This window comes from Heloderma suspectum, chromosome 2 (assembly GCF_057233095.1).
Source record: "Heloderma suspectum isolate Gila_16-S chromosome 2, 16-S_ref, whole genome shotgun sequence".
In the NCBI taxonomy this organism is placed as follows: Eukaryota; Metazoa; Chordata; class Lepidosauria; order Squamata; family Helodermatidae; genus Heloderma; species Heloderma suspectum.
This window is the reverse complement of record NC_139459.1, coordinates 293,338,186-293,351,577: the sequence shown is the minus strand read 5'-3', so window position 1 is coordinate 293,351,577 and position 13,392 is coordinate 293,338,186. Positions and strand designations below refer to the sequence as shown.

Here is a 13,392-nt window from a genome sequence, read left to right as displayed (position 1 = left end):
GATCCAGCAAGGTTCCTCATATTGAGATAGGGTGGGGAAAGAAAGAGAAGGGGGCTCTTGAGATCAAGGTGCGTGCAGAGAGAAAACTGAGTAGATGGGAGGGATAGGATATAGTTTTTGTTATTTATTTATTCATTCATTCATTCCATTTCATTTCTATACTGCCGAATAGCCGAAGCTCTCTTGTCGCTAAAAAAAACAACCACCACTGGGTTAAAGATGTGACATCATGCTTTTTCACAGCTAATTTGGCATTGTGGCAGTGGTCCTCATAGTAATTCTAGGTGTACACCTTTGCATTAGAGACTAAAAGGTGTTTGTATTTATTGTCCAAGAGCCATAAGACCATCCCAATATCCCTCTGACCATATAATGTAATGTAGAAGACAGAGCAAATGGGGGATTTGGATTTCTGTTTTTTTATTAGAAAACCTGAAAAAGGAATCCAGTACCTGATTGAGAGAGGCTTTGTGCCAGATACGCCTGTTGGAGTTGCCCATTTCCTTCTACAGAGAAAAGGACTGAGCAGACAGATGATTGGAGAGTTCCTTGGAAATCGACAAAAGCAGTTTAACCGGGATGTATTGGAGTAAGTACCACATACGAAGCAACTGTTATACATTTAAGTGCGTATCCTGCGGCTTTTAAAGGATCTCATGTTCACTGAGTGCTTTGCACATAGGCTAAAAGCAATTTCAGAAAAGGAAAGCTGCCAGGCTGTGTAAGCATTAATCCAGAAAACTATGATTTTTTTTTAAATGCCTCATTACTTTTACAGCCATGCACACAAGTCAGCAAGCCTGCTCCAGAAGAACGTTTGTAAGGATTTATCTCCTATACTGTAATCCATGATTATTTGAAATGTAATGGGATAAGTTCATGCGGAAGGAAATTGTCTATTAATTATGAGTCCTTTATTGTTCCTTGATGTATAACACAATTCATTTTCTAAAAGATGTGACATGTGAGGATCCGCTGCCATTCAAAAAGGAAGCACTACTGTTCCAGACTAAACTGCTCACATAATTCCTCTTTTAGTCAGGGACTTCAACCATCTCCCTTTTGAAAAATCAAACAAAAAACAAGCAGGAGTAGAACAGCTAATTTGAATAATAAGTGCTTCACATTTTTAAATTTGTGCCATAAAGCATATGGCATACCTGCTTTTGATGATAGTTACATATTGGCCCAAATTATAGAATAACTATACATTAGTTTAATAAAGAATTCTTGCTGAATACAAAAGTTCATGTTGATTTAGAGGTTAATGTTATTTGGGAAATGGAGTCATGTAAATGTGCTTTCATGCAGCATTCTGCACTTGGCAAGTGGGTTGTCCTCTTTATGGACCCATGTGTCCTATGTATTTCCTTACAACAACAGAACAGCAAAGCAGAGTTTTTCAAAAATATATCCTGCCAGCTCATGGGTCTTTTCTGAAAAAACTACATGGATTTTCAATTCCAAAGCCATGTTTTTCCAAAAACAATCCTCTCAATTAGAACACTATGTTGGAATCTTACCTAAGTATATCAAATAGAGGCTTTGTATGTGGAATTGTATGTGAAAATATTATTGATGATATTTGATGTGTTGCCAAAACATATGATCTACATATAGGTTAAAAACTAGACCACCACTTCTTCATATTTGCTTTAGTGATTAGAATTCCTATAAATTAAATATTAATTTTTTTAAGGCTGTTCAGTGAGGTTTGAGTGCACTTAACTGAGCATGGGAATGTAGCCAAAGAAATTAAATATGCCACTCTAATGATCAGTTAAAACAACCAACACTGAGGGTACAGGAGCTTTCCATATTAGCTTATATCAGGTACAAAGATGCCATTTATTTTAATATGTTGCTCTGTGTTGTGAATTTATATAGGGCAGGAAAGCTGTGGCATACTGTTGACAGAACCATTGCATTTAATTTTATTTGTTCTTCCTGCTTATACAAATAAGAGAGGAATGATTATGGCAGCTCACCAAGCTAGTAGAAGAATGCTTAGTTTTAATTTGTTAGCCATTGCTAATTATTTTGTGAATGTGTGCCCTAGTTAATCAGGCTATAGAGAAGGTTTCCCAATTGAGTCATATTGTCCAGTGATTAAAGTACAAAGTAGCAAGTGAGAAATAGAGTAGATTCTAATTGGGGGTCAGTCATCTGGCTAGTTGTGTCATAGTTGAATCTTGACCCAAATTATGTTTGCCTAAGGATAAAGCTAGGACAACATTTAATGAGTTATTTTGGATGGAAAAGCAAATTCCACTGCCCTCCTCCTCTCAAAATGCCTGCTTATATTTAAGTTCTTTAGGACAGTACAGATGCACTCTTAAGAGATTATGAACAGGGTGGTTGCAGGTTCATGCAGTCCCTCTCTGCAGCTCTTCCCACCTTAATCACAGTTAAGTAGTACTGCTAGCACAAGAGGAACTAGTTGTTCCTGAAAAAAACTGGAAGTGAGTGGTAATACTTGTTTCCAGAATGGGACAGGTCAGTGGAGCTCCCAGAAGGAAGCTCCACTGACTTGCCCCGTTCAGGAAATGAGCATTGCCACTCATTTCCATGGCTATTTTAGGAACTGCTAGATGCTGTGCTAGCAGTCCATTTCACTAGCACAACAGAGCTAGTGGAAGTATAGTGACAATATAGGATATTGCCCTACGTTCACGCTGATATTAACTGTTTTTAAGGCTAACCAGTATTTGAAATTAAGTCTTGGATCTGAGAAGCACCAATGGAAGGGGGACTTTCTGAGTAAGAAACTGACTGGACTGCAGGAGACTTTACTTTGAGACACAAGGTCCTATGTTCACACATCATGCTAATTAATGGTTTGTTTAAACCATGTTTGTTGTCCTACCTGGGATTTGTCTGACAGATGATTGAAAAAATCAGTGTTTGTTTCTTTATCCCTGGGTTGTTTTTCCCGCACTTTCTTTTCCTGCTCCCTCCCTGTATTCCTTTGCAGCACTGTAGTACTGGTACTGGTAGGACTTCATTGCATCAGTTGCCTGCTCACCACTGGTCCTTTCTGTACATAGGGTATGGAAGTTCTTGGTCTCCAGAGTTTGGGAAGCTGGTGTGAGCACTTTACAGAAGGGAGAAATGTGGTTTTAGGGTAGCCTCCAGAGCTCTAAAGCTCTTGACCCCTGAGGGACGGGGTGAAGATAGCTTGGTACATACAGCTTAGCAATGAGGTGCCCCACTCGGGAACCAGTCCTTGAAAACTCCCGCAGTACTGTCAGGGGCAGTGCTGAGTCAGTTGTGGGAGGGGAGCAGACTTCACCATTAGTGTTAATTTGAGCAAAGGGCAAGTGAGAGTGCGGGCTTCCTGTGGAGCAGCTGGGTATTTTTACTGCTGTTGTCCTCTACGGTTGTACCCCAACAAAATAATCCATGAGCAGTCCACAGTCGAGTTTCGCACATAACGACAACCCATAGTTTAAACAACCCAGAGTTCACAAACTGTGAGTTCCAATCATGGCGGACAAACCATGGTTAGTGGTGCCGTGTTCACCGCTCTTGACAATGCAGAATTCAACAACCCACACCATGGGTTAGCATTATGTAAGAAGCTGCCCCTACTGCACTTTGCGCTGGGTTCAGATGATACGGCATCCTGTGCTACATCGCAGGTGATTATGCAAATGACAGTCACGCTTCTTTCACCCCGTGATCATCTGAACACCCTCTTTGTCTCCTAAGTGAGCATTGGGTTGGATCCAGACTTGGAGAAGGCCCACTGAAATCAATGGGACTTAAGTTAGTCATAACTTAAGTCCCATTGATTTCATTGAGCCTGCTCTAAGTCTGGAATCAACCCAATGGCTTTGCTCACAAATTATCACCATATGGCAATGTATTTAATAAAAAGCCTTTTAACATGGGTTGTATATTCTTATTGTGACACCTGCATTAGTTCATTGTACTTTGCAGTGACTGATTTTAGTGGTTTATAACCCTCAAGGCCTGTTAAGAAAGGAAGAAACCTGCAGGGTTTTTTAAATTGTAAAATAGATCTTACAGGCGTCAGAAATGACAATTAGGTCATGGTTTCACAAATCATGGTCTTGCATCAACTTTGCAAACAAGCCCTATCCATTTGAACTGTCCTTTATCCCTCTGTGCTCACTCCTCCCCACTGTCTGCCACATTTCTCCTCCCTTTTTCCACTTCAGGTTGCTAAAAAGAGTACTGGGGTGTTGTCGTGAGTACCTCACATCACTTTAAAGGGAAAATAGTGCCGTAGCTGTCAAGAAAGGCTAGTCATATTACTTTCCCTATCTGTTCTCCACTCAGTCAGGTAGAAAAGGAAAAGATCTCCTTGCCACCCTCGTTCCAATATGCAAGGAGGAAGCTGGTATCTCTTGCTTTGTGCCCTAACCACTCAATAAAGCAGTAAATTAAAGTAACATTCAGTTGTTCTTTAGTATAGGCCCCAACTAGGAAGAAAAATCACTTTCTTGGGATCATAAAACAATGATTACTTGTGCCAATGAGATGTCTCTTTCACTGATCAATATTCATCATGCATGCAGCTCTGTAATAAAGAAAAACTATGACTTGCTTACATCAGCTCTTTTAATTCATATGTAGTGCATATAATTCTTTTGTTGCCCTTTCATCATTATATGCTTCATCTGACTGAATGCTGTACAAATTATAGTAGTCTGTATTTTATTGCAATAGAAAAATTTTGAAGACAGGCTGATTTTTTTAAAATGTAAGCAGGATGAATCAAAGCAATTAAGACTTTCTTTTTCCTAGCTGTGTTGTGGATGAGATGGACTTCTCAGCTATGGAACTGGATGAAGCACTCAGGAAATTTCAAGCTCATATCCGTGTCCAAGGAGAAGCTCAAAAAGTAGAACGACTCATTGAAGCTTTTAGGTATGTCATAAAGAATTGGCTAAAGGAAGATTGATTATCTCATCTGTTGAGTCACAGGTCTAAAGCACAGATCTTTTATTTTTTCTTTTACTCTAGAATAAGCGCAGGGGTCCTTGTCTGGATCAGGTCCTTAATGTGGGGGTAGGGGGCTTTAACCTTTTCTCTCCTGTTGTGGTCCTGATCCAGAACGGACCCTTTGCACCAGTGCTATATATTGCCGAATAGTGATCCATTTGCTTTAATGAATCACTGTTTAGCAATATAATTTCAGGTGCAGAGGCCTGATCTGAATGGCACGGGGGGGGGGATTAAAGCCCCCTGTCCCCATGCTAGGGTCCCAATTTAGATCTGGACCCCTGCATTTATTCTAGAGTAAAAAAGACGTCACTACTAGCTACATCTTTAAAGTAACACATGCTTTGGCCTATAGAGATTGTAACATTGAATATACTTAGATGGTGTTCTTTTGTTTCAGTTTACAGAAATGATTGCTTAGGTAGGCTCTTGATCTAAAATTCTGTTTCTACAATATTGCATATTGTAGATTTTGGCAGGTTTATTCGTTTCTTACGTCATCAATTCTAAATTGAACAAAATACTGATTTCAGTTTAAACCTTTAAAAATAAATTAAATGTATGCTCTCAACTAGTTGAAATGAAGGCATTGTCCTTTATTATATTTTGCAGTGTACTTTGTTGACCTTTAATTAAGCAGTTTAGTTTAGCTGAGCAAAGAGTATTAACTTACTACAGCTTAGACAAATGTTCTTTATCTAAGGAGGGAGGGGACATGGGAAGAAATGTAAAAATCTTCCAGTATTCTAACAAGTGAAGGGGTGCCATATCTCTGTTAAAGTCTTTGGGCAGCGTCATTAGGCACATGGAAACAGGTATAAATGCCCAGTAAAGACAGTATGCAACCTTGTGCATATAAGCATACAAATCAGCTATTGATCAAAGTTGAATTATATCTCACAACATAGTTTGACTTTTTTTGCTGACATATTTGGGCCATATATGCTTGGTCAGAAGCAGCCAGGGTTACCAGAGACAATGGCATATTCGCTGTGGTGTTCACCCTGCAAAAGGGTAAGCTTTGCACTGCATATCTTGCTGGCAAACATAGGCCATATTGCAGTTACAGTTTGCAATAGCCTCCAATGAGCTTTGTTTGGCATGAATAAAGAATGCATAATTGGCACCCATATCCATTTTCCCAAAACCTATGTAAACTTCAGTAAGTAATTCCTTGTAACTATGCTGTTAGACATGCATGTTCCTATGCAACATGTGTAGTTTGTAGGACTGAGCGCACTTGCTTTAATAGAGTTAGAGTAGCTTTAACCACAGGAATATCTAGACCAGTAAATGGTAATTTGGATACAAATGGTAGGCATAATAATACATCATCTGCATTACAGATGCTATTATTAGCTGAGAGAATGGGATAAAATAGTAAATAATTATAGACCACTAAATGAGTATGACATGAATAAATCAGCATCCTGAACGGAACAGTTTATTGGCTTGTTCGAAATGGAGTATCAACTCATGCTTTAATCTGATCCACTCTTTTCGTTTGGTGTCTTTTTTAGCCAGAGATACTGCATCTGCAATCCAGGTGTTGTGAGACAGTTCAGAAATCCCGATACCATCTTCATCCTAGCTTTTGCAATCATATTATTAAACACAGATATGTATAGTCCAAATGTGAAGCCAGAACGGAAAATGAAGCTTGAAGATTTTGTCAAGAATCTAAGAGGTAGGCATAATTTAGATATCTAGTAGTGTCTAGAGTTTTCACATGTTACATGTTTTTCTAGTATTGAACATATTGGGTAAACATATTGGGATCTTACATAGGTAAGGCCTATGTAGAGTAGACCCACAAATGAATTTGACTTAAGTAAGTCATGACTTAAATCCTATTCATTTCATTGGGTCTATTCTACATAGTACTTACACTGGCTTTTACTCAATGAAACAAGTGTTGATAGTTCAGTGAGAGAGAGGCTGCTCTATTATTTGTAGTAAGATTTTCTGATGCATAAGCAGAATAACCAGGCAAGGAATACATTGATAATGCTGTCACACAGTTTTCTAAATGGGACTGTTCCAAAATACTGTAGAGGTACAAATATACCAGATAGTTTTGAAAGTCCATTGTAAAAATTACAGCATTAGACTTCAGTCCTGTGCATGCTTAAAACATATGGAACACAGTGATACTTCTGAATAAGCATGCATAGGATTGCATTGTTACAGCGCACTTCTGTATATGTCTACTCAGAAGTAAGTGCCATTAAGGCCAATAAGACTTACTCCCAGGTAACTGTGTATAAGATTGCAGCTGTATTGTCTTTACTTGGGTTCCAAAGAATGTTGCAGGGATCTACCAAAAGAATACCTTACAGTACAAAAATAGTAAAAGTTCTCCAGTTCTACTTTGCACGTTAGTGTGACCCCATCTTACAAAGGTGTTTTAGAACTCTGAGGAAACTGATAGAAGAGAGGGAAAATCTGCTCTATAGTTGCGACACCAAGTGAGGAGCTTGATAACTGCTTGTGAGTACAAACCGCTCTGTAGGAGGGGACACCAGAAATTCAAGGTCTGTGGACTGCCCTTAATCACCAAGCGTGTCACAGCAAGGAAGTCATAGTTTCTAAAGGAACTAGATTGCATAATGTTGTCCTTGATCTTTAGATACTGTTCTCCAAGGCAGCTATATTTTTAAATGTTTTTTACTGGAGGATATTTAGAGATTCATAAGCAAAGTAAATCCATGATCATTCTAGATTTATTATTGCTGTGCCATTTGGTGTGTGTGTGTGTGTGTGTGTATTATCAGATTCTACTACTATCCCATAGTACTTTTAATTCCTGTATGCATTAACATGTAAAAAAGTTCAGAACACATACTTTCCAGGTGGAGTCACAGTCACTTTAATTCATTTACACCAGTCTGTGCCATAATAAAGGTAAATAGAAAACTGCCATCATTTTTCAATATCAATTCTGGTTTCCCAGAATCTGTAGGAACAGAGGGCTGCATTTATTTATAGCAAATCCTCAGTTCAAAGTATAAGCAAAATAAATAAATAAAGCTTCTGATTGAGCCAAAACAGCAGCACCCAAAGATAGCATCAGGATACCAGAAGAACGCTTCTCTGTGGTATTTAAACCATAATTGGCATAAATAAATTATTACTAACTAATTATTACTAACATGCCCATGATGCATAATAGTCTTTAGATGGGAAATCATATTGAGCACTCAGAATCTTGTTGGGAATTGTCTGGTAGTGGCAAAAAATTTAATGACCGATTAATAGCATATGCCAGTGACTCCTGCTGTTGCGGGGGGTGGCCATTTAAAACTTGGGAAATGACTAAATTGCTGAAACTTAGAGATTATGTAAGGAAAAGGAAAAGAAAAACATTTTTAAAGCCTCATTTTCCTTTATTACGTTTTGGAGAAGTACAATTTAGATATAAATAACAACAGTACATTCTATACAAGAAGCATCTGGCTTGGCCATTGGTAGAAACAGGATGCTGGACTAGATTGACTCTTGGTCTGAACCAGCAGGGGAATTCTTAATAATGGATTTTTTTTTTGTAATCCACAGCCACTGAATTTGTAAAACTGCTTTCCTTCATAAAAATAGATGTTTCTACCTGATAAATTATATTATACAATATTTAATTAAAAATTATTAACAAATCAGTGTTCAGCCAAAGTAATATTTTTGCCATTCACTGCAGTGGCATTGTTACTGAGACTAAATGGGAAGTAAATAAGGACGTATTATGTATTGATGTAATTTCTGTAAAGAAAGGCTGTAACTTTAATCCAATATTTTATGCACTTAAAAGACATTTTGTCTTATATTTATAACCCACTGAAATTCCCGACTTTATTTATTTATTCCTTACTTTATTTATTTATTTATTTATTCCTGACTTTATAACCCACTGAAATTCCTGACTTTGAGTTGGGAATAAAGTATTTAAAGCCTGCAAGGACTTCAGAGAAGGCTTTGTCCAATTACAACATTGTACATCACCGTCAGGCTTGGAGTTCAAAGAAATAAACATGGATAGCACACAAGGAGAAGCACCAGTAATAATACACATTGCAATTGTGGAATTGTTGTTGTTGTTGTTCAGTCGTGTCCGACTCTTCATGACCCCATGGACCATAGCACGCCAGGCCTTCCTGTCCTGCGCTCTCTCCCGGAGCGTGCTCAAGTCCATATTCATTGCATCGGTGATGCTATCTAGCCATCTCAACCTCTGCCGTCCCCTTCTCCTTTTGCCTTCAGTCTTTCCCAGCATCAGGGTCTTTTCCAGAGAGTTTTCTCTTCACATTAGGTAGCCAAAATATTTGAGCTTCAGCTTCAGGATCTGTCCTTCCAATGAGCAGTCAGGGTTGATTTCCTTAGGATTGACTGATTTGACCTCCTTGCAGTCCAGGGGACGTGTAAGAGTCTTCTCCAGCACCACAGTTCAAAAGCATCAATTCTTCGGCGCTCAGCCTTCCTCATAGTCCAGCTCTCACAGGCATACGTTACTACTGGGAAAACCATAGCTTTGATTAGACGGAGCTACATGATTATGATTCTGGGGATCATTTTATACCATTGGTGTCTGAAAATTGATTCATATGTTATGAAGCTGTTCTGATATTTGTGCATCTGTTCCAAGTGGTCTACTTGTGTGAGCAGTGGACTAGTAGGGTGACTTACAGAAAATGTACTGGCAGTTTTTGTGACCAGTTCTCACTTCAGTGGTCAGTGAGAAATCTATGAGTATGCTTTTAATTAAAATGCTCATATAAATAATAGACCACTTGCATTATTAAATATTCTAGTGCACCATAGCAGATTCATAACTATAGATCAGTTCTTAGAGTGATCTACATGCTATCTACATAGGGCTTGTAGTGCTACCAATGAAATGTCCTTGTGCAACTTCCGTCTTTTCCTCCTTAACAGATTTTTTTTTTATAAGAAAAAGGAAGAAGCAGTTGGAAAACACAGGATATGTATATACAAATAGAAGATCATGTTGTCTGGACCCCCTGTAAAACTCTGTAAATGAAACAGGGAAACTCAGCAATAAAGCCTTGTCTAGAACTACCTTTAGTGTTGTGTGAATTCAGTTCATCCAAGGCTGCTAGTATCTGAAATCTGGCTCCTGTGGCTCTAAGGCTGGGCATAAAGCTATACAGATGTAGATCAGTGTTCAAAATCCAGTGCTAGTAGTGTAGAATTACTTAGGGCACAATCCTATGCATGTTTAGACAGAAAAACATGCATAGTATTGTGCGTTTAAGATTTTTAAATTCCAAAAACTACTCTGAAACTGACAGGTATCCTTGGGAATTGCTTCCATTCAGAGTCCAAAGACTGGGTGGGAATATATGCTTCAAAGGTATTGTCTGTATCATGCTCATCTGTCTGAGGCCCAGGGCATTGTACTATCAGGTTATTAAAACACTGGCTGGGTAGGCTATGGTACTGGATGAGATGAGCAATGGAGAGAGCTATTGCCTTTACAGCCTACTTGCCTTGGAGCTGATAGTCTGAACAACCTAGATAGTGTCTTTAGTTTTGCCTTTTACGAGAGGGGCATTATCGTCAAGTTGCAGAAATGCTACTGTTTGTCAGTCAGTAACGATTAATTTTGGATCTTGCAGGTGTAGATGACGGTGAAGATATCCCGCGAGAGATGCTTATTGGGATTTATGAGAGAATCCGAAAACGGGAACTCAAGACAAATGAAGATCATGTGTCACAGGTCCAGAAGGTTGAAAAACTCATAGTAGGAAAGAAACCAGTGAGTTGAGCAAAATCTCATCCGATCTATATTATGTCTGTGAGAATTTCTAGGGAAAGAATATTATCATAGTTTGTCCTTTATACTGTAAATTGCTCAGGCCCTGAGATAATGGCATGTCTTATCCCTAGGATGGGTGCAACAATCAAGGTGCCTATTAGTCCCTGGCATTAAAAATTTGAACCAGTTAACTGGCATTTCTGTGGTTTTAAATTCAGGATCTCATTCCCAGAAAACTTTACTGGGTCTTAAGTTTTGCAAATAATCAAATAAATTACACCCCTGCAGGAGAATCCAGGTTAGGTCCAAGAAGACCTTATTTTCATAAACTATTTAGTTTTCAAGTATATACCATAACAACCCCGCTGTATAAAAAGCACATTGACCCTGTTGGGATACCTTGCTTCATCTTGAGTTTTATCTTTAAAATAACAGCGTGCAAATGAGAGTGAAGGAGCGTATAGCTGCCAAATAAGGTCATATGGTGTCACTTGGCTTGAATTCATGAGCTGTATCATCCCGTTGTGAATTTTGTTTTGTAAGCCTTTGTGGTTGCACAGTAAAATGTGGGCACTTGTTAAAAAGTGAGATCCATAATAATATTTTGCATATATAAAGTTTTGTGTACATTATCTTCATAATTCTTGCAACAATCCTGTAAGGCTGTTGCTGTTACGCCAATATTGCATTGGTTGAATTGTTTACGGTTGTCAGTGATGTTTTAGTTTACGGGGTGGTTGTATTTTAGTGGATAATAGTTTTAGCTGTAAATTGTGTATGTTTTCATTCTGTTTTAAGTCATCTTTTGTCTTTTTCTAGTTTTTGAGAAAGTTATCCTAAAAATCTAAGAAATAAAATAATATGGGGCCTGAGATATCATGGTTTGCCTAGGTTTTTTGCTGAAGATATATTTGAACTGGAGAGTTCATAAATAATAACTTAACTCATCTTTTTACCATTACTTTACATGAACTTTAGGTGTGAAGCAATCAAACAACGTTTTCCTTTGTTGTGAAGTTCATACTGATGGTAGCTTTTGCCCTCTGTAGGGGTAGTAGACCAATTAAGATTGTTCAGCCCCAAAAGGCTGATGGATCTGGAAGGGGTCCTAGAGACTTCAGAAAGTTTGTGGTTTGTGTGGCTGGTGCTCCTGTTGAAACCCAAGTCACTGTATGGAATGTGGATTTGACTTGGTCTGTTGATACAATCACTCCTAAGAATACCATTAGTTCCCTAGTATTCTAGTGAGTTGAGGGCAATGAAACACAAGGGGAAATGGCTTGAACACAAGTGACAGAAATTCAAGCCAAATGGAATTAGTCACAAAACCCCATTTATGAGCCTACTTTGGCAATAATGTCAGTGAAGTAACAGTACTTCACCACCACCATTGCGTCTGTGCGATGCTGTCTAGCAAATCTTTCCTGAGTGCTTCAGTGTCTTCTCCAACCAGGCCTGTAAGCTGACTTTAAGGATCTTCCAATAGTCTGCTTTAACATGTGTGCTAAGAACTTCCAGGATAAAATAATTGCATACACCTTGACTTACATGCTACTATCTCTGTAGTTCTTTCAGTGGATGTGTTCAGAGCACTGCCTGGTTAGAATTCATTTGATAGTTTTCCGTTTTTTGAGGCCCAAGGGCATTAACAAGGTGCTTAGGGAGATGCAGCCTACTACCTGTTTTTCAACCCTTGCCCCTCCTGACTTAATATCTACAGGAAAAGGATGACCAGCTCCATCCAGGAGGTGATTACTGTCTTGTTATGAGATGAGCTGGCCCCAGGTGCTCCGAAGGAGGCGGTCACTCCTAAAAAAGCTTTTCTTGAACCAGGAAAATTGTTTCCAACTATCAGCCAGTCACAATCACTCCCCTTATTTGGCAAGGTGCTCAAGTGGGTGGTTGCCATACAAACTCCAGGCATTCTCAGATGACACAGATTATCTGGATCTGGTTTCTGATTGTGGGAACTGGCCCAAGCATCACAGAGAGCCTTAATACTGAAGAGTCGGGGCCTGATTCTAAATCAGAGAGAGATAATTTAGCCACGTATTGCAATAGAAATCTCAAGGCTTGGGAACCTGGCACAGCCTGACTCTGCAACTGATTACATGACAACAAGGAGTGTAACTTCAGATCTGGCACAGCTGCAAGATAAGGCTCCATGTCACACCCTTGATTTAGTGCCCAAGACAGTGGGAACTGGACAATAAGAGGATTCGGGGGGGGGGGGATTGGGTATGTCACTCAGGGTGAGACGTCATATCAAGAGAGAGGAGCACTAACAGCCCCTGCGGCGTTCTCTGCATATACGGACTAAAAGTTCAGGTCGGGAAGGAGGTGAGAAGAGGGGCATTACCTAGGCCTACCCTGGTATTTAAAGTGGGCATTAACTGACAAGACCTCGCAGAGAGCAACATCTTTTTTGCCTGGATAGCTACCAGGTCTGAATTCCCTTGGTCACTATGAACTCTTGTTTATGATAATTTGGTTTATGTATGTCATAATGATAATCGAGTTTATGTATGTCAATATTTTGCTGGAAACTACAACGCTGAAAGGATTTTAGCTTAAGATTGTCTTTCCGGAGTCAAGTTGAGGGGCCCTGCTCTGAAGAAGCCAGTTGTTTGTGGTGTTGGAAGTTGTTCACTAGT

General features: G+C 39.1%; 1 protein-coding gene across 4 annotated transcripts in view; it reads left to right on the top strand.

Annotated features, from left to right (window-relative positions):
• Positions 1-13,392, top strand: part of IQSEC1 (IQ motif and Sec7 domain ArfGEF 1) — a 576,206-nt gene that overhangs the window by 534,346 nt on the left and 28,468 nt on the right. For all 4 annotated transcript variants that reach the window (XM_084839949.1, XM_084839948.1, XM_084839950.1 and 1 more), the window contains 4 exons: positions 428-589; positions 4,774-4,896; positions 6,492-6,658; positions 10,599-10,738. In XM_084839949.1, coding sequence (XP_084696075.1) covers positions 428-589; positions 4,774-4,896; positions 6,492-6,658; positions 10,599-10,738 — 592 coding nt within the window. The remainder of the gene's footprint in view (positions 1-427; positions 590-4,773; positions 4,897-6,491; positions 6,659-10,598; positions 10,739-13,392) is intronic.